We start from the raw sequence: 27,116 nt of genomic DNA on the forward strand, positions 1-27,116 counted from the left end.
AAGATTTGTAAATTGAAAAGTTTAAAATTTAAAAGTTCGAATCGAGGTGTGAATTATAATTTTGATATTGTTTGGCGGGAATTGAAACCCCGAGTAAGTCCGTATTATGTTTCTGGACTTGTTTGTGTATTCAGACGGGGTCCCGAGTACCCCGAGCGTGATTCGAATCGAAATCGGAACAAGAATTGGACTTAAGCCAATTTTGAAAATTTCTGCCTTTGATGTAATCGCACCTGTGAGGGTCTTGGCCGCAGGTGCGATGCCGCATGTGCGGCGGAATTACGTAGATGCGGGACTGGGCTGGCCTGGGATCTTCGCAGGTGCGGCTATTTTGCGCAGAAGCGGATGTCGCAGGTGCGATAGGAATGTCCGTAGATGCGGAACATAACCTTGCAGCCTGGCATAGCAAATGCGAGCCTGGCATCGCAAATGCGAGCCTTGTCTCGCAAATGCGAGTCCGCAAATGCACAACTTTTATCCGCAGATGCGAAAATTATTGGGCAGAGCCCATAAATTCGGAAGTCGCCATTTTTACTCATTTTTGAGTTTCAAGTCTCGGATTTGGGCGATTTCAAGGAGGATTTTCACGACTTTGAATTGGGTAAGTGTTCTATAACCAAAAGTGATTATATTTCATAAATCCATGTCTATATTCAATATTTATTTCAGATTTAGATGGAGGAAATTAGAATTTTTGCAACACTTTCCAAAAAACGAAAATTTAGATTTGAAGGTCCATTTAACATCGGAATTGGATAATTTTTGTATGGTTGAATTCGTAGAAGAACGGGTGTTCGAATTTCGCGAGTTTTTTCGGGATTTGAGACGTGGGTCCCACTGTCAAATATTTTAATGAATTTAGGATTTTTATCTGGAAAATTAGTAAATTCATATGGAATTAATTCCTATGATTTATATTGAGTATGTTGAATTGTTTATGAATATATTTGAAACTTTGGAAACAAATTTAAAAGAAAAAGTTATGATCGAGTAATTGATTGGAATTTGCAAAGCGAGGCAAGTGTCGTGGTTAACCTTGACTTGAGGGAATAGAACCCTTAAATTATTTGTTATGTGAAATGCATATGAACGACGTATAGGCGAGGTGACGAATGCCTATACGCCGTCAAATTGATTGTTTGCATAATTATTTGAAAATCCTAAATTTGTTTTAATACATGTATTAATTGTTATAATTATTGTTTCTCTCCTATTGCCAAATATTAATTCTTAAATTCCTGTAATAATTGCTACATGCTTATTTGAATTATGTGTACTAATTGCTACTTGACATTTAGCATATTAAATATTAAACTGTCTATTTTCTTCCTAATTTCCAAAATAAATTATTATTGCTATTGTTTGTTCATAAATAAATTATAATTATTGTGTGCCTTGATGCTTAATAGTTTCTCATTGGACGTGGTGGTTTTTGGAGTAATTTTTATTTACATTATGAGTTGTTTAAAGTTATATATATTGGGGGAACGGGGTGCACGCCGCAACGAAAATGAAAGTAAATATATCTATATTGGGGGATCGGATTGCACGCCGCAATAGACTTATTTAAAAGTCAATATTGGGGGATCGGATTGCACGCCGCAACAGACTTATTAAAATTCAATATTTGGGGGATCGGATTGCACACCACAATAGACTTATTTAAAAGTCAATATTGTGGGATCAGATTGCACGCCACAACAGACTTATTTAAAAGTCTATATATATACTTGATTGAAATAAATATATGACAGACTTGATTAAAAGGAATATATTGGGAGAGCGGGTTGCACGCTGCAACAGAATTGAATGTGAATATATTGTGAGAGCGGGTTGCACGCTGCAACAGAATTGGTTGAAATAATAATGGATTATGACTGCTGAGTTAGCTTCAATTATTATAAATGAGTTACCTGATTTATTTCTATTATTTGTTGTTGTTATTAATATTGCGTACAGGTTGATGTAAGTGAACCGCCTTAGCCTCGTCACTACTTCGTCGAGGTTAGGCTCAGCACTTACCAGTACATGGGGTCGGTTGTACTGATACTACACTCTGTACTTCTTGTGCAGATTTTGGAGTTGATCCCAGCGGCGTACCATAGACTTGCTCGGATTTCAGCTACTCAGAGGAGACTTGAGGTATAATTGCACGACGTTAGCAGTTCTGAAGTCCCCATCTAATTTACTTTAGCTGTGTGTTTGTTTTCAGACAGCTTTATTTTATTGAGACCTTTATTTGTATTATTCTACAAGCTCGTGCACTTTTGACACCAATTCTGGGATGGTATTTAGATACCAATATTTTATAGATTAATCATTATATTTCAGACTTTACTTCCGCATTTATTTCTTCGTTATAAATAAATTTAAAAAAATTATTTAAAAATGGCTAATATTATTCTAATGTTGGCTTGCCTAGCAAGTGAAATGTTAGGCGCAATCACAGTCCGAATGTCAAAAATTTGGGTCGTGACAGTTATTCATGTCAGAGCAACTGAAAAACACGCATGGTTAGAGATGTCAGATTATGTGGGGTTTTACCAATTACTTACCTGATGTAGGACATGACGTATTGTTTGAGGCAACTGAGTGCAAAGAGGGTGGACGTTGGAGATTTCCCCTCTCTGATTTTCTCTCTGGAACTTTTATAACTCAGAAGTTGGAACTTAATTTGGTAATGATAGGACTCCAAAGGGCAAGAGAACAACGGAAGAATTTATAGGACTTTTGTTCCAAAGTCTTTCACTTGTTTTCTATTTTCCATATTTAGTAATACATCAACTAGAGAGTTATACTTCTTTAATTAATACTGACCTGGACACTTCCTAATACTTAATCAAGAGACGACTTGGATGATTTCTATGGTTGACAAGTCGTTCACATTTTTTTTTTTGAAATTCTGCTACTTAAATATTCTTTTTTTATTAAATAAATTTTTCAGGTTGAGTGGGGTGTTGTTTTTTTATAACTTTTAGCATTATAGGAGGAGATGTATGCCTTATCTCCAAAAATACAAAACAATGAGGTGAAACATTTATTTGCACCATGTCAAAATGGACCAAAGACACTTAACTTACAAAAAAGTTTATCTAGAATAATATTAGGTATTTGGAATGTGTCCAATTGGAATGGTCCCTTGGCCCCTTTAGCGGAGCTGTTGAAAGGACAGATATATAATAGCCTCAAAAATAGATATAACAAATTAAACAAGATAGTCTGCCACCTGATTTGCCTTCCTGAAGCAGTGCATAGCATTAATATGGAACTAAAAGGAGTCCAGTAGTTATTTGTGTAGTGTCCTCAATCTTTTTTTTCATCTTGCAGTTATTTGCTCTCCTATCCTGAAGCATATTAGTAACCAAAATTAAAGGGAGTTCAGTTCAATGGTGAAATCCGCAAAATCATTATGCACACACCGTTAGACTCGACACTTACTGAGTATATTAAATCGGATTTTACTCATACTATACTTCTGTATTTCTTGTGTAAATTTTGACGTTAGTACCAGCGGAGTTTCGAAAGGCACGTAGCGGATACCAATCAGTGATTTGAGGTAGAGCTGTATTATGTTCGCAGACCTGTCACTTTCCTATATCTTGTACTGTTTCCATTTTATTCGGATAGTGATGTACTTCTTTCACCCCTTGTATTTAGTTAGATTTAGACGTTCATGTACTTGTTACACCAAATCTTGGGATAGCAGACGTTATGTTACTGCTCAGTTATTTTATATCTACTACTTTTCCTTTCATATTTTTTTATTGTGTTGGCTTGCCTAGCAAGCGGTGCTAGGCGCCGTCACCGCCCCGGGCCTGAACTTCGGGTCGTGCCAGTTTTCCAAATTTATAAACATCTAGAGAGTTACTCGATAGTACTTCATTAATACTGACCGCGCTTCCTAATATTTAATTAAGAGACGACTTGGATGATTTTTATGGTGACAAGTTGTTCAACTCTTCTTCTTTTTCTTTTTTTAAATATTTAGTTTGGTACTTAAAGATTCTCAAAGGACTAGTGATGCTACATGTATTAGAAGTTTACTTCTTTTATTTTCAACGTTCATCCCCAAAGTAGTCTCATGATACATTTATCAAGTTTTCATGAATAACTTTCGCCTAATCCTACCAAAGAACGTCTACATTTCTATGCGAGACAGTAGAAAATAATCGCTAATTCGATAAGTGTCACGACCAAAAATCCTAATCTGTCGTGATAGCGCCTATCTCAGTACTAGGCAAGCCGCCAACATCAATAACTCACGATTTTCTTTAAATTTTAAAACGTAACGTTTAATACAATATCAAAGATCTAGCAATTTTCAATACAACATTCCCAAAATCTGGTGTCATTGAGTTCATGAGCATCTAATATGAGTACAAGTTTGAAAAATACGGTCTATAATAGTCTGAGACCAAATACAGTAAACAAGGAGATAGAAAAGGAGAGGCAAGGTCTGCAGAATACGGCAGCTACCTCAAAATCTCCTGAAAATCAACTGCGCGAAATAATCAACACCCGCTATGTTCAGGAACAACTGGATCTGCACACGAAGTGCAGGATATAATATGAGTACAACCAACTCAGCAAGTAACAATAATAACTAAGGAACTGAAGATAATGACGAGCTACACAGTCATAGTTCACTTTTAGTAGTTCCATCAAAGAATAGACATGCTTTCAAATCCGACAGTTTAAGTCAAATCAATTTTATACAGTTCAATTTCAAGTAATCCAGACATCAATTCTTTCATAGATTTCACAACAATGACAGATAGCAACCAGGTGCAACAACAAATGCAAAGCAAGTACAGCCTCTTAGGCAACAGTCACTCGGCTCATCACAACAGCTCAACCCCTCGGCTCTCAGCCCTCAACACTCATACTCAATGGGTACCCACGCTCACCGGGGTGTGTACAGATTTCGGAGGGGCTCCTACATCCCAAGCATTATAATCTGCACGGACAACTCATGTGCTATAATATCCTGCACGGACAACTCACGTGCCATAATATTCTTACCTCACCGACAGGCCCTCGGCCTTACTCAGTCCTCAACCTCTCAAGTCTCTCGGGCTCTCAAAAATCACAAAGATCAGCCCAAACAAAGATAACATAGTATATCAACAAATATCCAGAAAGACTGAGGTATATGCAAGAAAAATTATAACTGAGTACAAGACAACAATTAGCAAATAATTCAATAAGTACGCGACCTCTGTGGATCCTAACAGTACTATCACATAGCCTAAGCATGATTTTAATCATGATTTACAGTCAAATTTCTTAAACTCAAAGAGAGCTTATAACTAACAATAGGTTATTCAACTTTACAGTTTCACAGGACGGACCAAGTCATAATCCCTTCGGTGCATGCCCACACGCCCATCACCTAGCATATGCGTCACCTCCAAAATAATCACATGACATAAAATCCGGGGTTTCATACTCTCAGGACCAGGTTTATAATTGTTACTTACCTCAACCCGTGTAATTATTTATTCCGCTATGCCCTTACCACAAAAATTAATCTCCGAAAGCCTCGTATCTAGCCACAATTAATTCGAATTAGTCAATACAAATTATTGTAATTAATTCCATAAGGAAATGTAAATTTTTTCAATAAAATCCGAAATTAACTCAAACAAATCCCGTAGGGCCCACATATCGGAACCCGACAAAAGTTACAGAATATGAACGCTCATCCAACCACGAGTCCAACCATATAAATTTCACCAAAATCCGACATCAACTCGACCCTCAAATCTTCAATTAAAGTCTATGAAGATTTCTACTATTTTCTACCCAATCCTTACCCATTTGAACTTAACAATCCTTCCACAACCTTATTGGTATGTATACATAATACTCGTACACCCAAGAATCATACTATAAATCACCCATTTTTATTCCAAACCCGAAATTGAAGGATTGATGAAAGAAATTCTTACCTCTTTGAAACCTTAGCAAGATCCTTGTGAATCTTCAAACCTTGAACAAGAATTGATGGATAAATGACTAAGTCTTCACTTTCTCTCTCTAAAATGCTCTCACCTCTCTCTAAAATATCAGATTTTGGCTCAAAAATGAGCTTCAAGGGCTATAAACGAAGTTGGGTCGGGTAAAAAATTAGAAAGAATGGAAGCTCCGACGCAGTTATGCGGTCGCATATGAGATCGCATAACAGGTATGCGGTCCGCATACCGGACGCATAATTTGGCCTCCAAAGTTGGGCGTTACTGACATGTTCTGCGGTCATTATGCGGTCTGCATACTTATTCTGCGGTAGCATAATGCACCGCAAAACAGGTCTGCGATCGCATAGTGCACCGTAAATTTTTCTCAAATCTTGCCCTCCTCCTGTTCCACTTTGTGACCATTATGCGGTCCGCATAGTGATTCTGCGACCGCATAGTGGTCGCAGAAATAACCTTTTTCCTACAGAATTATCCTTTACACATCGGTGCATTGTTCAACCCAAAAAGTCCGAACCGCGGCTCGCAAGCTCGTCGCGTGAAATTACTATAATCTTTGTACTAATTGATCTACCTCGGCACCACCAAAACCTTAATTTCCTTAGCAAAATTTTTCCGGGGTCGTTACACATAAGTTAACATCCGGTCAAACATTTCAACTTAAATTCTAAACCTTGGAACTAAGCGCTCTAAATCAGTTCAAAACCTCACCGAACACAAACCAATTACCCCGGCAAGCCAAATAACAACTGTAATTCATAATTTGAGCCGTAAATGGGGGAACAGGATTGCAATAGTCAAAACGACCGGTCAGGTCGTTACAATAAGCTTTATATAATGGTCAAGTGCAGAAAACAATGTAAGAAAAATGAGTAGATAATATTGACAATGAACAAGACGGAAACAAAAATAACTTATCTAAAAATACTGTGTCGTGGCAAGTAGGGGTGTCAATAAATTAAACCGACCGAACCGTACCATACCGAACAGATTTTTAGGTTTTTTTTAATAAAACCATATATTTTTATATATATTTATAACTGTACCGATAATTAAGGTAGGTTTTTTATTTTATAAAAATAAACCGAAAAAATACCGAACCGTATCGAATAAATTTACATGTGAAAAATATATTTGTATATTAAGTTTGAAAATAATAAAGCATTAAATTTTTCCTTGGGCTTTGAAATTATGAAAAGAGTAACAAGCCAACAAGTATTTAAACTCAAAATCATAATTCACAAATCTATTATGCTACTCATATTGAAACTAAATTTTCAGCATATTCACTAGCAAGACACAAGGTATTGTAGCGATTATTATAAGAAAACTACAATATATTAAATATTTTTCCTTTCATATGATTTAAATTTATCTTTTTGAATATTGAATAGTTAATATATTTTTACTCATGTGATCTATATTTTCTTTGTATTCTTAGTTTCTTTTACACTGCTATAAAATAGTTGATGGATCTATACTCTGGTCATAGTTTCTTAGTTCATCACCATTTAAACTGTAAAAATACCTAGAGTGTTTTGCTAAAGTTCTATAAAAGTACGTATGTTATTGCATTCTACTTCTACTAATGACTTTCACATTACATTTTAAAAATACTGAAATTAACCGAACTGTGCCGATATCGAAGAGAAACCAACATGATTGGGACTGTTTCGAAAAGTCTAATTTTGGTTATACATAGTAGAATAACCAAAAAATTGGTATGGTACAAATCTTATAAAATAACCGGTCGAACCGAACCATTGGCACCCCTAGTGGCAAGCCACTACCTTGAAAGCGATTTTGTCCCGACTGGGTGCAAATCGTTAAGACCGGTCGCTCCCCAAGGTTCCACAGCACCTCCAAACACGTGCACTCGTATTTGAAATTGCCCAGAATTTGGTTGAAGAAGAAGAGAGATGAAGGTGTTTTTTCTGTGTTTTAAAAGTTTCACAAAACACCTCCTAATATAGATTATAGTTGTTACAAAGTAATAAATCACACGTTACAAAATTCAATTCAAAGAGAATTAATTTGGACATATTCTGATACGCATGTATTTGGACACTTTTCTGGTAAGCTCAAAAAATAAAGAATTCATTTTTAGCAAAACTAGATTTGGATTAGGCCTCATGCGTGCACAAGGGGGGGGGGGGTCAACCCGTTTTGCCTTCAGGACTAATTTTTCATGTGCGTGAGACCACCCCATTTTACTAGCTCTTTACAAGCTCAACAAAAAGTAATTCAATATAAACAGAAGGAAAAGACTTTCCACAACCAATGAGTGACACTTTGTCTTTCACAAAAGACAAAGAAGTAAAGAAGGAAAAGGGACCATAAAGAAATCTTTGAATTTGCATTATAAATAATACCAACAATCCCCCACTAATGCAAAGACAAAAATAAAATAAGAACAATTCTGGGTAAAAGAAGTAACATGTATTTAAGTATCAATATCTTTCGATTTGAATTGACACGTAGTGAAATGAGGCAACAACTAACATCCACAAATTGAAGCACTCTTGAACTGAATGGACATTAGTTGAGACCCCCACAACACATACTATATCCTTAATGCAAACTCTGCGATACTAACAAAGTGCTTTTATGGTCATGCACATACCTTGGGTCTCACGAGTGCTCTAGAAAGACATCCCAAGTCTTTCATTAAAGGCGACTGCACCTTTACACTCACGTGGATGATTCCATCAAATCTATCTACACATAGACCACCTTAAGGATATGGAATCGTTAAGAGCAAAATAAGCTCAACCTTATAAAGCACTATCACACGCCATAGGGATAGGAAATATAGTGTATATTGAGGTCTCATATGGCTTCGTTTGACTACAAACGGGTATCCATCATACTTCCTCAATCCATGGGCTTTAGCCCCATCCCCCTTGATATTTTAAGGATAACTCTCCTTGCCAAACCCTTGGTTAAAGAATTCACCAAATTTCTTTTGTATCTTACATATTCCAAGGAAATAACGCCATGTTTCAACAATTGTTTTATCGCACTATGCCTAATGCGGATATCTTCTTTTTTCATTGTACATACTATTTTTAGCAATTTCAATTGCCGCCTGTGAGTCACAATGTAGAGAAACTGGTGAAGCCTATCTTCCCCACAAAGGCATATCTGCCACTAAGTTTCTCATCCACTCGGCTTCTTGCCCTGCCATCTCAAGAGCAATGAATTCAAATTCCATAGTAAATCGTGCTATACAAGTCTGTTTTGAAGACTTCCATGAAATAGCACCTGCACTCAAAGTAAACATATAGCCACTAGTGAAGCTAACTTCATCATTGTTAGTAACCCAGTTTGCATCGCAAAATCCTTCTAAAACAGCAGAAAATTTGTTAAAATGCAAACACATATCCATAGTACCTCTCAAATACATTAACAAACGATGAAGAGCATTCCAGTGTTCATTACTGGGGTTGTGAGTGTATCTACTCAATCTACTAACAGCATAAGCAATATCAGGTCGTGTATAATTCATAAGAAATATTACACTACCACTTATCTTAGCATATTCAGTTTGAGAAATACTAGATTATTTATTCTTTCTCAAGTGTATGCTAGGATTATAAGGAGTTCTAGGCACATCACTAGGCACATTACTTTTCAATGAAAAACATGCTCAAAAAATTATGCATCTCTAGATTCACAAATAGAACTATCATTCAAAGACATAAATCTATACACAACACTATTTTGAGCATAACCAATGAAAATAGCATCAAAAGTCTTGGGTCTAACAGTTACTTGTTTAAACTCAGGTAGATCAACCTTAGCCAAACACCCCCACACTTTCAGAATTTTCAAGTTAGGGGCAAATCCTTTCCATAACTCATACGGGGTTTTATCTAACTTCTAATGAGGGACTTTATTAAGAATATAGCATGCAGATAAAATAGCTTCCCCCTATATGTTATCAGATAAACTCGAACTCAAAAGCATAGAATTCATCATTTCCTTAAGGGTTCTATTTTTTCGTTCGGCTACACCATTTTGTTGAGGAGTATAGGGAGCACTAACCTCATGTATAATACCACTATTCTCACAAAAGGCTTACAGAGTATTAGTATATATTCACCACCCCTGTCAGACCTTAATCTTTTTATTTTTCTGTCTAATTGATTTTCTACTTCTGCCTTGTATTTCAAAAACATGCTTTTGGCCTCATCTTTGAGACGGTTTGCTTCCTCAGTCCTCATGTGACTGATCAGTTTTTGAAGAGTTAAGTTTTTCTTTTTGTGTTTCAGCTGATTCCTGTAATCACTCAAGGAAGGTAAGAACTTTTCAAGCAGAGCATTAGCCTGGAGAATCTCACACATCTCCATGCCTTCGTTCAAAACATCAGCAGTCAAGTTCTCATACTCGTGAACCTGCTCCATGATAGGCTTATCATCAACCATTTGAAATTTGATCCACTTTTCAACCACATACTTCTTTTTTCCCGCGTTATCTGCACCATATTTCTTCTTCAAACTGTCCCATATGACTTTAGCAGGTTTATAATTTATAAACTAATCAAAGAGAGGGTTAGTCATATGGTTAAGCAGATGCCCTCGAACAGTTTTATTATCCTTTTCAAATTTTTTCTTAACAACATCTTCAAAAACAACAGTAGTAGCAGCACTAAAAGTATCAGTAACAACATCGGCAGGTGGTTCATTAAATAAAACATAATCAACTTCTAATTGTTCAAAGAAAATTAAAAGTTTCTGGGACCAACGCTTATAATTGTTTCCATCTAAAGGCTCAAGCCACTACTAGAATAATACAAATTTCCCACGAATTTTTCCCACGAAAATATATCAATGGTAATTCCCACAAAAAAATTGACAAAATCAGTGGGAAAGTGGGGACACGAAAATTTTACCAAAATTTCAATAGTTCTCACAGACTCTCTGCGTGGGAACTGTTTAGCGCCTAAAACCGCGAAATTCGTTCCTCACCTATTTCAGTGGGAAAATAAATGGCAATTAGTCACATAAAATTAAAAAGAAGTTCCCAGGGAAAAAAAATGGCAAACTAAAGAAAGTATATTGAATATTTTTAATATTCCCACACATTCTCTAGGAAACATTGCAATCTGTTAGAATTTTGTGAGTGAAATTTACATCTTTACCAATTCCTTTAATTATTTATATTTTTAAAAGAACCATGATATTGATGCATGATAAGTCTGTTAGAGTCTTGATTTGACTTGGTATTTTTAAAACTGATTTCGAGGATTTGTTGAGAGCACTTCTATTAAAAAGAATTGTTCATTCACAAAAATTTGATTTTCAACCGTAACTTTTCTTAACTTAATAAAAAGAAAAAAGAAATGTGAGTCACTGAAGATGTATATTCAAGTTTAATTGTAAACTAACTTGAATAAAATAAATTATTTATTTTTTTATTTAAGTATTTTATCTTGTTATTGTGTAATAGATGGAACAAGATCATAGATGGATGTACGACAGAAATTATCCTATCTTGTTATTTAGCTCACTTTATTCAATCTAGCATGTTTTATTTGCAGATAAAGTGTGCATGATCACGCGATCTTGAGGTAGAGGTACGAGCCGTTTTCTTTAAGAAATGTTCTGGTAGGTTGTCTGATATGCTTCGGACTGCTCGAGAAAGTAATGTAAGGCCAACTTGGATTCTTGATGATATATGGGTTAAACTTCTTTCATATTGGAAATCTCTGGAATTTGAGAAGAGGAGCCGCTAGGGAAGGGCAGCCCGTATGTCCGACAACGGTGGCTCTGTGCACACGTATGAAAGTACTGTACTGCCACTGATCTTTCCTTCTTTGCCTTGATTCCTCTCACCACCTGTCATCAATGCTAGTGTTCCTTGCCCCCATTTGAGCACGAGCAGTAACACATGCTTCCTTTTTATGTGCAGCAACCACCAACGGCATTGACTTGAGTTCCACTCACACAAAATAGTGGATGATGTAGATATAAAGCATTCTCTTCCAACTGCGTCTATACTTTCCTTTTGAATTTGCATTTAACTAATAAAAATAGTAATACTATATGCAACCTCATTGATATTTTGAGAATCAATAAAATTTATTTTTATAATAATTATAATATTTTTACATTATACTTCCAAACAAATTTAGTTCATTCAAAGTCAGCCGATTTATGATCAAGGTAGGCCAATCCAACCAACCCAAGAGGAGCTCAAGTACATGTGGATTAATGCAGCTGGTGGTGTGCATAAGGGGAGAGTCTACGGCCTTGGATAAGAGTTTAGTCTCAGTCGTCGTACTTCTGGATTGTGTGGTTCTTATTCTTCATCACATTGCTCGGTTGATCTAGATGAGTTTGAGCAATTGAATAGGAATGTGGCGAACATTACTGAGTTGTATATGCAAGAAAGGACCGCAAGAGAGGAAGAGGCGAAGCGGATGGAGGAAGAAGATAGGCGAAGAGAGGAAGAGGAAAGGCAAATGGAGGAAGAAATGAGGCGAAAGGACGACGCATTAAGACTTGTCACTAGTAATGTTGAAAGCCCCAAGTCTCAGATAAACTCTCTCTTAACATCTGGTGTATTTCCTCTGCCTCGTTCTCCGGCACCATCTAATGATAATTAAGGAGTATTTTCTTGTATTAATTTGTCTTGGATGGTACTTTGGATGTTGAATATTGAATGTTGGATTTTTTGAGTTTTTGTTCTACTCTGTTTAGTTGGATATTTTTTATGAAATGTATTCAATTAGATGTTGTTTATGAAATAATTGGATTGAATCTTGAGTTTGGTATTTGAATGCTTAATTGTATTTAGTTTTGTATTGTTGGTTGTACTTTCAGTTTGGTAGGTGGTGTAGTTCTAAAAACAGAATTGGCCGTGAAAATATTTTCCATATTTCCCACGAATTTCCCACTCACGCTGTCAGAATTTTTGTTCCTTTTTCCTAGAATTTCAATATTTCGCACGGGGATTTCCCACCGACGTTGTGGGAATTGTTGTTCATATTTTCCACTACTATCATGGGTAAATTAAAAATATTGCTAAAATAATTTTAATACTTCCCATAGAGATGATGGGAAATTCCACTATGTGACCCTACCAACTTCACGTGAAATGCTTCCTGGGAAATTTTCTAGGAATTTCCTACGAAGGTCCTGGGAAACTATGCCATTTTCCCACCGAGCGTCTCATCTGGGAATGTCATGGGAATATTTAAATTTCACACGAATTTTCCACTGATATGTCATTAGGAAAAGACTGTGTTTCTAGTAGCTTTGGCAGATCGGGAAGTGTTTTGTTCAAAGTGGTAGCCATTAGTCAATATTACATGCAAAAGTCGCTTTCAAATTGTAAGAAAAATGAGTAGATAATATTGACAAGGAACAAGCCTCTGCCTTGAAAAATACTGTGTCGTGGCAAGCCACTGCCTTGAAAGCGATTTCGGCCCGATTGGGTGCAAATCGTTAAGACCGGTCGCTCCCCAAGGTTCCACAGCACCTCCAAACACGTGCACTCATGGCTGGATGTTTGGAATTCGCCAAAACAATTGCTCAGAATTCGGTTGACGAAGAAGAGAGATGAAGGTGTTTTTTATGTGTTTTAAAAACTTCACAAACAACTCCTAATATAGATAAGATACTAGAGTTGTTACAAGAAGGAGAATTAAATTGTGGGTTATGAATAAAAGAGTTGTTACAGAATTCAAATAGGAGTTACAAGAATTCAAGTAGCAGTTACAACAAACTAAATTATAGCTGTTACAAAGTAATAAATCCGGCGTTACAAAATTCAATTCAAAGAGAATTAATTTGGACATATTCTCAAAAAATAAAGAAATAAATTTTAGCAAATCCAGATTTGGATTAGGCCTCACGTATATCTCGCGCGCATCGGGGGTAAATCAACCCGTTTTGCCTTCACGACTAATTTCTCATGTGCACGAGATCACTCCATTTTACTAGCTCTTTACAAGTCCAAATAAAGCAATTCAATATAAAGAGAAGGAAAAGACTTTGCACAACCAAACGAGGGACACTTTGTCTTTTACAAAAGACAAAAAAGTAAAGAAGGAAAAGAGAGCATAAAGAAATCTTTGATTTTGCATTATAAATAATACCAACAAAAACTTTAAAAATTCACATTCTCAATGAAAATTCAATTTAAATTGTCAAATAAATATCCCTAATAAGTTCAATGAACCAACCAAGATTATCATTATCTTGAGCAAAGGGATTTGGAATATATGGAGATTGGAAAAAACTCGTACAAGCGAATATATGAGTGATTGCACCCTGAGCCACTTGATCCAAATCACCATTGGATTCCAAGGTTTGAGTAAAATTCTGGAAATCTAATCTCAAACGTATATACTGATGGAGACACTTCCTATAAATTTGCTTATATTCTGGATTTGTTTCACATGAAGTGATTGTCCAAGCCTTCCTTGCAATATTTGTGTAGTTTGAATATGCCAATCTAATTGTAATATTTTCAAGATCGAACTTAGTTGTTGCCCGTTGAGCCTCTGAATCATTTTCCATAACATTATAGCAAAACTCTCTAACCATAGAGAAATCACAAGCCCTTTGAATTAATGGCGTGACAGCATTTGCTCTTAAATTTGCACCATAGAAATCAACACTTAATAGAAAAATATAGGGGAGGAAGAAGATTAGTGAGATTGATGAAGAAGAAGAAGTTGATCTCCCCATTTTTTCTCTCTCTTTTGATCTATCCTAATTTCCTTGTTTGATATTATAAATATGGGTTGGTGTAATATTTAAAATTCAAAAATTTATTAGTAACATCCCAGTGTAGAAATTATCCTGAAAAGTTAAAATTATACTATTAATGTTTTTACCTATTACAAACTGAAATGTCTGATTCCTATTTAATATGGGATTATGATATTCTAAATTTACCTCCTTTGTAATATTCAACATCTTAAATTGATATATATTGATATATGCATTTATTTTCATACCTCGTTTGAGATCCCAGAAAAAGATATATGCAAACGCTCAAATGAAATATTCTCAAATTGTCCTAATTAAAGAGGCTGCTGATCTTTTATACAATTAATAAGATTCTAAAACACATAAAGAATGAATGCATTTACTTAATTTCCCATTGTCATACATAATCCTCATTTATATTATGCCATGGACTCTTCATTTTTCATATCTTTCTGTCAAGTTTTCCAAATTCAAGGCGATTGTCTAATTTGGAATAAAATTAATTTTATGCGTGATATTTCAACTTTAAATTTATTGTACTAAAGTCATAGTACAATGCAAACGAAAAGAATACTCAATCATATATCACAAACGGTAAAACGTGGGAAAATGCAAAAATCGATCACAGAAATGATAAAACACACAAGAGGTTAAATTGAGTGTTTGCTAATTTTTCAAACTCTTTGGCTGAATTCTTATATTTTTGGTACTCCATCCGTATCAATTTATGTGAACCTTTCTACTCTTCGAGAGTTAGTTACTATAAGTTGCATTCTTCTCATGTGCTAATGAAAAAATATATTTCAGAATATTGATAAAAGTTTACAAATCTTGAATCTCGAAAAGTGAAAAGATTCACAAATTGCATCGGATGGAGTAGTTGAAGTTAAATACTAAATAATCAAAGGTTAGGTATTGGGACCAACAATTAGTAAGCAAATAAATGAAGAGCCTCTTTGATAAGCTTTTGGGAGGCCAAAAGTACTTTTTAGTGTTAAAAAAATACTTTTGGAAAATTTGAGATATTTGACCAAAATAAAAAAGTGATTTTGAGTAGTAATAGAAGTAATTTTTCTGCATTTAGGGAGAAACTACATACTCTAGCTTCTTCCAAGAAGCAGAAAAATAATTTATTCAAGACAAAAATAATCTTACAATAAATTCATATTTTCGAAATTATCCCTCATTAATTCGACTTTTTTCTTTTCCTTTTCTTTTTAATTTCTATCATACCTTTCTTATCTTTTTTATTTCAATCATATTTTTATTCTTTTTCTCCTATTCCTCTTTGGAATAGTTTCAAAAGAGCAGATTTTTATTTTATACGAAATGATGTATTTTGATATATTTAAATTATCATGTAAACAATAAATAATACTACATACTCAGTGTTATTACTTTGGATTGTAATGGATTGTACAACTTTGCCCAACACCAACAATGAATCTGCCTACATCTATTAAGGACTAGGACTTTCAGTAGTTCGCAAGATAGAGATGATTGTTCTACCCTTATACAATTGTTCTACCCTTAGGGGCCGGTTTGGTACGAGGGATAAAGGATAATTAATTTCGGGATTAAATTTGAGATGAGTTTATCCCACTTTTGGTTGAGATAAAATCGTGGTATAACTAATCCCCAGATTAGTTATCCCGGGATTGTAGTATTTTTTTATCGCTATGAAAAGGTGGAATAACTAATCCCAGAATAACTAATCTCAAAATAATTGATCATTGAATAACTTCTTTCCCAACCTAACTGCCCCTAAATGTTTTGCATCTTTCTACCAATGAATATACATTGGCTAGGAACTCTTGAAAAACATAAAATTTCATTAATAAAGATCATGATAGGAAACCAACTGCAGTTTCAATAATTCATAACATTTAAGAAATAAGAGAGAAAGAAAAAATGGGGATAAACCCATAAGTTGTACAATAGATACGCCCCCGCGCTTCTGATCAATGAAGACTTTCGAGCGTTTTTCAAATTAAATTTGCTTTATTAGGAATTTTTAAAGATAACAAACAATATATGTTTGAAACTCATGTATCTACTAAATAAATATCCCTAATAAGTTCAAGGAAGAAAGTAAGATTGTCATTATCTTGAGCAAAAGGATTTGGAATATTTGGAAATTGGGTGAAATATTCCGTACAAACGAACAGATGAAGGGATGCAGTCTGAACCTCTTCATCCAAATCACCTTTGATTCGTGATGATTCAAACAAAAACCGGAAATCAGATTTCAGAATATTATACTGATGGAGACACTTCCTGTAAATTTGTTTATATTCTGGATTTGTTTCTTTTGAAGCGATTGTCGAAATCTTCCTTACAATATTTGTGTAGTTTGTATATGCCAATGGAATTAAAATGTCATCAAGCTCGAACTTAGTTGTTGCTAATTGAGCCCTTGAATCATTTCCCAAAACATTATAGCAAAAATCTGGTACACCAGAGAAATTGCAAGCTTTCTCAATTAGCGGGGTGACAGCATTTGCTCTTAAATTTGCACCAAAGAAATCAACACTTAATAGAAAAATGTAGGGGAGGAGGAAGATTAGTGAGACTGATGAAGAACTAGAAATTGATTTCCCCATCTTTTTTTTGTTTCAGATTATAAGTTTGGGTTGGTTTTATATAGAAAATGCAAAAAATTAATTAGTAACATATCATAGTGTAAAGAAATTTTCTTGAAAAGTTAAATCTACTAGTATTAATGTTTTTACCTATTACAAACTTTAATATCAGATTTCTTTTTAATATGGGGTTGTGATATTCTAAATGTGCCTCCATTGTAATAGTCAACATCTTAATTATTTTTCCATGAATTAATTTCGTACCCCGTTTGAGATCCCATAGAAAGGATATATGCAAATGCTCAAATAAAATATTCTAAAATTGTCCTAATTAAGGAGGCTGATGATCTTATATACAATTAATAAGATTCTAAACATATAGAGAATGAATGCTTTACTTAAGTTGCCCATCGTCTGTCACATTATGATAATCCTCTTTTATATTATGCTAAATATGGACTCTTCATTTTCAAAATCTTTCGAGCAAGTTGTCCAAATTCAAGTTAATTGCCTAATTTTAGAATAAAATAGATTTCACGAGTACTAATTCAATTTTAAATCTATTATACTAAAGTCGTAATACTATGCAAACGAGAAAATATTTAACTATATTTCACAAAAAGAAAGTGTGGGAAAATGTAAAATTGATCGCGGAAATGATAAAACACACAAGAGTGAATTGAGTGTTTACTAATTTTTCAAACTCTTTTGCGGAAACTGAACAATCAAATGGTAGACATTTGGATCAATAATTAGTAGAAATTGTTATGAAATATTATATTATGCAGTGAATGTCTATAACTCCTAAAGAAGTTATTCCCACCGATCTTCTCCACTGAGCTCTCACTATTTCTTACCATTATGATTGTAACTCCTACACATCTATAACCTCCATGATCTTCCCCCATGATCTCAATAGTTAATACCATGTTCATGACATCCCTTTGTATTACTTAAATATCATCCTATAAATAGAGCATTTGGGCATCATATTATACACACTTGAATACATAGAAGAAATAAGAAATTCTCATCTTTTTCTCCCTACATTCCCGTCTATTTTCTTGTTTTATATTATTAATTTGAGCTAAGTTTCTTAACACGTTATCAGTACGAAGGTGTTAAACAACTGAGAGTCACGACCCAAAACTCAAACTGTCGTGATGGCGCCTATCATGATACTAGGCAAGCCGACAACTCATACATACCAACTCTTTTAAATTAAAAATATACGAAAACAAGTTTAAATAAGTGAAAAATCTCATAAAGTGGATAAAAACGTCACAACTCATTACAGAATTTCCCCAAAATTCGGGTGTCACTGAGTACATGAGCATCTATATAATGACATAGTCTGATACACTGGCTAAAAAGTAGAACTGAATAAATAAAACTGAAAGATAGGGGAAGGAGAATCAAGGTCTGCGGACGCCAAGGCAGCTACCTCGAAAATCTCCGAACGGCTGAAGCTCCAAGATCAGCGACCTCCGTACCCGGAAGTACCTGAATCTGCACACGAAGTGCAGGGTGTAGCATGAATACAACCAACTCAATAAGTAACAAGTCTAACCTGTGGCTGAAAGTAGTGACGAGCTCGCACAGTACATGCCATATACAGAATTAACAGTGCGGAAGTATACAGAAATTATGACAAGAATGTCTGAGAGAATTCATAAACTGCAGGTAACAGTACATGAATTTAAACATGCTTCCAGATTTAACAGTTAAGCCCAATACAGGAAAAATATGCCAAGTCAGAATGATACGAGGAATATGACATCTCTATATCTACATGCCAATATGCATGTCGTATGTGATACAACACAATGAAAGTCTCACATACTCACACTCTCAGAGTACTCAACCTGACTGTCTCAATTCTTACTCGGCACTGTACAGGGCAGATCCACCTCAGGGCAGATCCAACCCAAATCAAACATCATGAATCAATAGCAACTGCACTCACTGTGGGTGTGCAGACTCCGGAGGGGCAGATCCAGCTCAAGCGCTATAATTAGCCAACCATGGCATGAATCAAATAAGCCTGTTGTGTGCCCGATCCCATAAATATCACTCACAAACAGGCCCTCGGCCTCACTCAGTCATTAATCTCTCCTGTCTCTCGGGCTCACAACACTCTACTATTAATGTTTTTTACCTATTGCAAACTTTAAAATCAGATTTCTTTTTAATATGGGGTTGTGATATTCTAATTTTGCCTCCATTGTAATAGTCAACATCTTAATTATTTTTCCATGAGTCAACAAAATTCATTTAATTTTGTATCCCGTTTAAGATCCCATAGAAATGATATATGCAAATGCTCAAATAAAAAATTCTAAAATTGTCCTAATTAAGGAGGCTGATGATCTTATATACAATTAATAAGATTCTAAACATATAGAGAATGAATGCTTTACTTAAGTTGCCCATCATCTGTCACATTATGATAATCCTCATTTATATTATGCTAAATATGGACTCTTTATTTTCAAAGTCTTTCAAGCAAGTTGTCCAAATTCAAGATAATTGCCTAATTTTAGAATAAAATAAATTTCACGGGTAATAATTCAATTTTAAATTTATTGTACTGAAGTCATAATACTATGCAAACAAGAAATTATTCAACTATATTTCACATAAAGAAAGTGTGGGAAAATGTAAAATTGATCATGGAAATGATAAAACACACAAAAGAGTGAATTTTTCAAACTCTTTTGTGGAATTCTTATATTTTAAATAGTTTAAAGTTAAGTATTTGAACTTTGCTTAATTACCACCAACAATGAATTTGCCATCCACTAAGGACTAGGACATTAGTAGGTTGCAATATAGAGATGATTGTTCTGCCTTTGTATAATTTGGATTTAATTGCTCTCTTGAAAGGGTTAGAGTTGGCTTTTACTAAGAATTTATATCCATATATAGTGGAAACAGATTTGCAGGTATTGACTACCTTCATCTCATTATTAGTATTTTATTCACATTTATTAAATCATTGTAAATATGGTAGCACATGTTCTAGCTAGCCATGTGAGAACTTGGGCCTCACTTATCCGGCTAGATTAAAAGATGTCTTTTGAAACTGTCACGATCCGAAATTTTCCACCGACGGGACCGTTATGGCGCCTAATATTTCACTTGCTAGGCAAGCCAACGTTAGAGAATCATTTACCAATTTCTTATTTTTATTCAGTAATTAACATTAATTAACTACAATAAAATATAAAAAAAATACGAAATATCATAAATCTGTATTAACTACTACCACCCGGATCTGAAGTCGCAATTCACGAGTATTCTAGAATTTACAACAAGTAATAGTCTGAAAGAAATACAACTGTCTGAACGAAAGAAAACAGTAAGACATAAAGGATAGACGGGGACTTCAAGGTCTGTGAACGCCGACAGATCTACCTTGAGTCTCCGGACAGCGGACCAGTAGCAAATCTCGATCAACCTGAGCCGGTATCAAAATCTGCACAGAAAGTGCAGAGTGCAACATCAGTACAAACGCCCCCATGTACTGGTAAGTGTCGAACCTAACCTCGACGAAATAATTACGAGGATAAGACAAGACACTCACATATAACCTGAACAGTATAATCATACTAGAGGCAACAACAATAAGTAAAACAATAATGCAGAAATAATGGGAGGGGAGCATACAATGGGGGAATACAACATAAGGAGTGAGAATAATGAAAGGATATAATTAAATCGAAATCCTTAAACGAATTGAGCAATCAAGACAGCAAGGAGAACTGCATGGCATCACCCTTCATGCTTTTACTCTCAGCCTCACCAAATAACAAATAAGACTGCACGGCATCACCCTTCGTGCTTTTACTCTCTTCCTCACAATATAAATAAATTATGCACGGCATCACCCTTCATGCTTTACACTCTTCCTCACAATATAATTAAATTATGCACAGCATCACCCTTCGTGCTTTACACTCTTCCTCACAATATAATTAAATTATGCACGGCATCACCCTTCATGCTTTACACTCTTCCTCACAATATAATTAAATTATGCACGGCATCACCCTTCGTGTTTTACACTCTTTCTCACAATATAATTAAATTATACACGGCATCACCCTTCGTGCTTTACACTCTTCATCACAATTCACAAAATCAATAACAACGGATAAAGAGAAGTTTCACAAGAAATCAATATTTCGTAAATGATTACTTTCACAATTTAACATCTTAACTTCGAATCAATATTTATAATTTTACCGACCTTGGTGGAACCGGATACAAGTCTTCCAACATTCCAACAACAATAATAAGCATGGATAGCAAGATTTAAGACTACAAAATTGCAAGAAATGGGCATGCTATGACTCGACCACAATGTATAGATGCTCGTCACCTCAACTATACGTCGTATTCAACAACAAGCACGTAGCAAATACTCACACAATACCTATTCCCTCATACCAAAGTTAGACACAACACTTACCTCGCTCCGAAGGCCACTTAATTCTCAATCACAGCTTTTCCTTTGGACTTTACCTCCAACCAACTCGTATCTATTCAAAAATGACTCAATAGTATCAAATATTGCTAAAAGAATCAATTATATTGCATAAATTAAATTTCCCAATTTTTTCTCCAAAAAGTCGAAAAATCGACCCCGGGCCCGCTTGGTCAAAACCCGAGGTTCGGACCAAATTCCACTCACCTATTCACCCCTGAGCCCAAATATATAATTTGTTGTGGAATCCGACCTCAAATTGTGGTCTAAATCCCCAAATTTCCGAAATCTCTAGTTTCTACCCTAACCCCTAATTATACCATAAAAACTCTAGATTTTAGGTTGAAAATTCAAGAAATGTAATGGGTAATTGAAAGAAAATGGTTTAGAATCACTTACCAATAATTTGGCGAAGAAAATGACTCTTGAAAATCGCCTCTACCCGTTTGGTTCTTGGAAAATGTTGAAGAAATGGCTCAAACCCGTGATTGGAGTCTGTTTTAAGTCACTGGACAGGCCTTCATCTCGTTCGCGAGAGGCCTGTCGCGATCGCGATGCACAGCGGCCTAAGGCCTTCGCGTTCGCGAGTATTCCTTCGCGTTCACGTAAGGCAACTCCCCCTAGCCTTCGCGTTCGGGACCCAGTGGACGCGTTCGCGTAGAAGAGCATGACCAACCCTCCCCCAGGTCCCCAAGTGTTTCGCGTTCGCTATGGTCAGGTCGCGTTCGCGAAGGGTAAATCCCCCATCACTTCGCGTTCGCGACCAGGCTTTTGCGTTCGTGAAGAAGAATTTTCAATCTCACCAGATTACTCTTCGCGTTCGCGAGAGGACCTTCGCGAACGCGAAGAAGGATATGCCATACATCAGAATCTGCAGAAAACCAGATTTTTTCCAAGTCCAAAATATCCCGTGGCCTATCCGAAACTCACCCCGAGCCTTCGGGGCTCCAAACCAAATATGCACACAAGTCTAAAAATATCATACGAACTTGCTCGCGTGATCAAATCGCTAAAACAACACCTAGAACTACAAAATTAGCACCAAATCAAATGAAATTCTCAAGAACACTTTAAAAGTCCCATCTTCTCACCTGGACTTCCGAATCACGTCAAATCAACTCCGTTTCTCACCAAATTTCACAGACAAGTCTTAAATATCATAATGAAACTGTACAGGACTCCGGAACCAATATACGGACCCGATACCAACAATGCCATGCATCAATAAATTCTTAGAAACAAATAAATTTTCAGACTTTTAATTTTTCTCAAAAATTCGTAACTTGAGCTAGGGACCTCCGAATTCGATTTCGGGCATACGCCCAGGTCCCATAATTCGATACGGACCTACCGAGACCATCAAAGTACGGATCCGGGCCTGTTTACCAAAATTATTGACCGAAATCAACTAAAATTAACTTTTAAGGTAAAAATTCTTATTTTCATTAGTTTTCAACATAAAAGCTTTCCGAAAACCTGCCCGGACTGTGCACGCAAATCGAGGAGGGTAAAAATGAGATCTTTGAGGCTTAAGAGCACAGATTCAAGTTCTAAAACATAAGATGACCTTTTGGGTCATCACAGAAAACTTTCCCTTTCTTTGCTTTATTAAATTTTTGCAAAGACTATGATGGATTTGAACTTGCACCTTCACTTCCTTTTGTAATGAACCTCTTTAAATTCTATTTTAATTAAAAGTACTTTTATTTAGAGGAAAAATCCTTCTCAAAAGTACTCTCATACATGTATCACACATTTCATGGTTTACTTTCATCGAGTTGGAAAACAGTGGAATGAAAGATATAAATAGTGAAGACAAAAAGAGAGACATATATTACTAAATATCCGAAACGAAGCCCAATTGATTTGATTGGTCAGTTGAATAAACAAACACTATAATTCACAATCATGTTGTCCTTTTCTATTGCGGTTCAGAATTCTTTTTTATCTATAAAGCTTCTGATCCTAGCAAAAAACGTGTGCATTTTTGTATGAAACAGTACTTTTAAGAAAACTTATCTCAATCTCGATAAGCTTTATATAATGGTCAAATGCAGTAAACTAAAACTTTAAAAAAGTTACATTATACATAGTCGAAAACGTAAATTCAATTTCAATTGACTAATATTTTGAGAATCATATTTGTATTCTATGGAACTTGATTTTGAGTGTAAATGTTTTGAAAGAAATAGAGTGTAAATTAGACAATGGTAAATCTGAAAGGAAATATTTGTGACAATAATACGAGAAAGATACTGGATATATAAATAAACAAATCTTAGACCTTAGTGACACATTTTAAAGTCGTACGGATCTGGGTCCAAAGCAGACAATATTACTAATGGACTGAAATAGTAATAATTGCACGGGGCGCCCTATTTGGTCGCCCCCATTTAACCTATACCCATATTTTTAAAATTCTTTAACCTATACCCTAATTTAGACAATTTCAGATGCTTACTCTTCTTCCTCCTCTTCTTCTTTTCTCTCTCAAACACATGAGACTTTGTATAAGTATTATTGATTGGATCTGTAAAAATTTTATTAAATCATATCAACTACCATATTCTATGTTGAAGGACGAGTAAATAAAACTCCACAAGCTGGTTAAAGTATGTATGATTTGTGTCTTTCCCTGATCCATCATTCTTAAACATACAACAGCAACTGACTACTACATGTCCTCTCTTCCAAGTTACCTGCCACAAAAATGGCACATGCATGTGAAATTTATTATATACAATAGTTGCTCTCGCGATCTCTTGGAATTAGCTTACTGCTTTATGATATCATCCGCAGGAAAAACGACAGAAAAAGGCTGCAGATCTGAAAAATAAAAGATAGGAAAAATAATTTCAGAACATTACCAAAAAAATCAATTAAAACTTCAGCACAATTTGGCTTAAGTTATATTTTAAAGCCATCTAACTTCAAAGAAAGGCGAACACAACTTCAGCTCTAAGACTACTGAAGTTTAGCAAATATAAAATAAAAACTTTAGCTCCTAGAATGCTGAAATTCAGCAAATACAAAATAAAACTTCAGCTCCTAGAATGCTGAAGTTCAGCAATTACAAAACAAAACTTCAGCTCCTAGAATGCTGAAATTCAGTAATTACAAAATAAAACTTCAGCTCCTAGAATGCTGAAGTTCAACAATTACAAAACAAAAACTTCAGCCAAAACATGCTGTAGTTTTATTGAACCGAAGTTTGCCATTGCACTATGAACTGAAGTTTGCGTGATTGCCTTTGCAAGTCAGGCCAAACTTCAGGCAAAAATATCTGAAGTTTTGCTTTGATAAGGCTACACTTAAGGCAAAACATTCTGAAGTTCAAACTTCAGACATAACTTTTTGCTACTTCAGGCCCGTATGTCTGAAGTTACCCGAAATGTGGGTACGCTTGCAATTTTGTTTGCAAAGCGGGTATAGGTAAAAATGTGACCCAAAAACTGGGTATAGATACAAATCCCCCACTGAAATGTTATATATTGTATTAGAGCCATGATACCATTGGGTCGATATCCTTCGGGGACATCTGATAAAATTAGAACGATATAGAAAAGATAAGCATGGCCCATATGCAAGGATAACACGCACAAATCGAGAAATAGTCCAAAAATATCCAAATTCATACGTTACATTTGAACTCGCTAGTGATGTTGTCCGTTTTGGACTTAGGCATACACGACTTTGAAATACACTTGTCTATGTGGGATTTACCTAGGATATCACAATATTGCAACACAATTAGCCAAAATTTACGAGACGGATCGTGCAAGCTATCTTAACAGAGTGGTAGAGATGTCTTTTACAAGTGTTTCTAATCAAATTTTCTTTTAGAAGCTTTAGTTTTTTCTTTTAACATAGTTTTACTACCAAAAGATATATGAATGGCGACTTTGGATAATTCTTATAAATTTATATCTTCAATATTGATGAACAAAAACATAAATTAAAATTTTGACTTGAAATTCTTGTTGCTCCTAAATGCACACACTAGTATATAGTATCTGTGATGACCCAAAATGTCATCTTTAAATTTTATAAATAATTATGTGTTCTAAGACCTCGAAAAGTACCATTTATTATTCTTCGACTTGCGTGCGTTGTTCGTACAATTTTCCGAAAAATTTTTATGTGAAAAATAGATTAAAAGGTGAAATAGAGTTTTAAAACTCAACTAGGTTGACTTTGGTCAATATTTTGAGCAAACGAACCCGGATCAGTATTTTGACAATTTCGGTAGGTCCGTATCGTGATTTGGAACTTGGGCGTATGCCCGAAATTGAATTCCGAGGTCCCTAGCCCGAGATATGGAATTTTGATAAAAAATTAAAAGCTTGAAAGCTTAATGATTTCTAAGAAATTACTGATGTTGGATTTATTAACCTCGGGTCCGTATTTTGGTTCCGGATTCCGGTATAGGTCCACTATAATATATATGACGTGACTGCCAAATTTGGTGAGAATCGGAGTTGATTTGGCGTGATTTGAACGTCCGCTTGTAAAAATATAAGTTTTAAAGTTTTCTTGAAAACTTCCTTTGATTTGGTGTCCGATTCGTAGTTCTAAGTATTATTTTGGCGATTTGATCGCGCGAGCAAGTTCGTATAATGTTTTAGGACTTGGGTGCATGTTTGGTTTGGAACCCCGAGGGCTCGTGTCACGACCCGAAATTTCTCACCGACGGGACCGTGATAGCGCCTAACATTTCACTTGCTAGGCAAGCCAACATTAGAGAATCATTTACCAATTCCTTATTTCCATTCAGTAATTAACATTAATTAACTACAATGAAATATAAAAAAAATACGGAATATCATAAATCTGTATTAACTACTACCACCCGGATCTGGAGTCGCAATACACGAGCATTCTAGAATTTACAACAAGTAATAGTCTGAAAGAAATGCAACTGTCTGAACGAAAGAAAACAGTAAGATATAAAGGATAGACGGGGACTTCAAGGTCTGTGAACGCCGACAGATCTACCTTGAGTCTCCGGACAGCGGACTAGTAGCAAATCTCGATCAACCTGAGCCGGTATCAAAATCTGCACACAAAGTGCAGAGTGCAACATCAATACAATCGATCCCATGTACTGGTAAGTGTCGAACCTAACCTCAAGGAAGTAGTGACGAGGCTAAGACAAGACACTCACATATAACCTGAACAGTTTAATCATGCTAGAGGCAACAACAATAAGTAAAACAATAATGCAGAAATAACGGGAGGGGAGCATACAGTGGGGGAATACAGCATAAAGAGTGAAAATAATGAAAGGACATAATTAAATCGGAAATCCTTAAATGAATTGAGCAATCAAGATAGCAAAGAGAACTGC

At 35.3% G+C, this 27,116-nt stretch overlaps 1 protein-coding gene and 1 non-coding gene across 2 annotated transcripts; one reads left to right on the forward strand and one right to left on the reverse strand.

Moving 5' to 3' along the window:
• Positions 1–9,096: 9,096 nt before the first annotated feature.
• LOC138896176 (uncharacterized) lies at positions 9,097–11,904 on the reverse strand. Its single transcript, XM_070180962.1, has 3 exons — positions 11,816–11,904; positions 10,023–10,475; positions 9,097–9,442 (listed from the first exon to the last, which is right to left on the reverse strand). The coding sequence occupies exons 1-3, from the start codon at positions 11,902–11,904 to the stop codon at positions 9,097–9,099; spliced, it is 888 nt and encodes a 295-aa protein (XP_070037063.1).
• Positions 11,905–25,290: 13,386 nt separating this feature from the next.
• On the forward strand, positions 25,291–25,394 carry LOC117276141 (U6 spliceosomal RNA). Its single transcript, XR_004506367.1, has one exon. It is a non-coding gene; the product is annotated as a U6 spliceosomal RNA (small nuclear RNA).
• The last annotated feature ends 1,722 nt before the right edge of the window (positions 25,395–27,116 follow it).

This window comes from Nicotiana tomentosiformis, chromosome 7, assembly GCF_000390325.3.
Source record: "Nicotiana tomentosiformis chromosome 7, ASM39032v3, whole genome shotgun sequence".
NCBI classification, from domain to species: domain Eukaryota; kingdom Viridiplantae; phylum Streptophyta; class Magnoliopsida; order Solanales; family Solanaceae; genus Nicotiana; species Nicotiana tomentosiformis.

Coding starts and splice junctions, on each gene's coding strand:
- LOC138896176 (XM_070180962.1), bottom strand. CDS start 11,904: ATGCCGTTGGTGGTTGCTGCACATAAAAAGGAAGCATGTGTTACTGCT. Junction 10,476..11,815: donor AACACTAGCATTGATGACAG/GTGGTGAGAGGA, acceptor CATATGGGACAG/TTTGAAGAAGAAATATGGTG. Junction 9,443..10,022: donor ATAGTGGTATTATACATGAG/GTTAGTGCTCCC, acceptor TGCTGTTAGTAG/ATTGAGTAGATACACTCACA.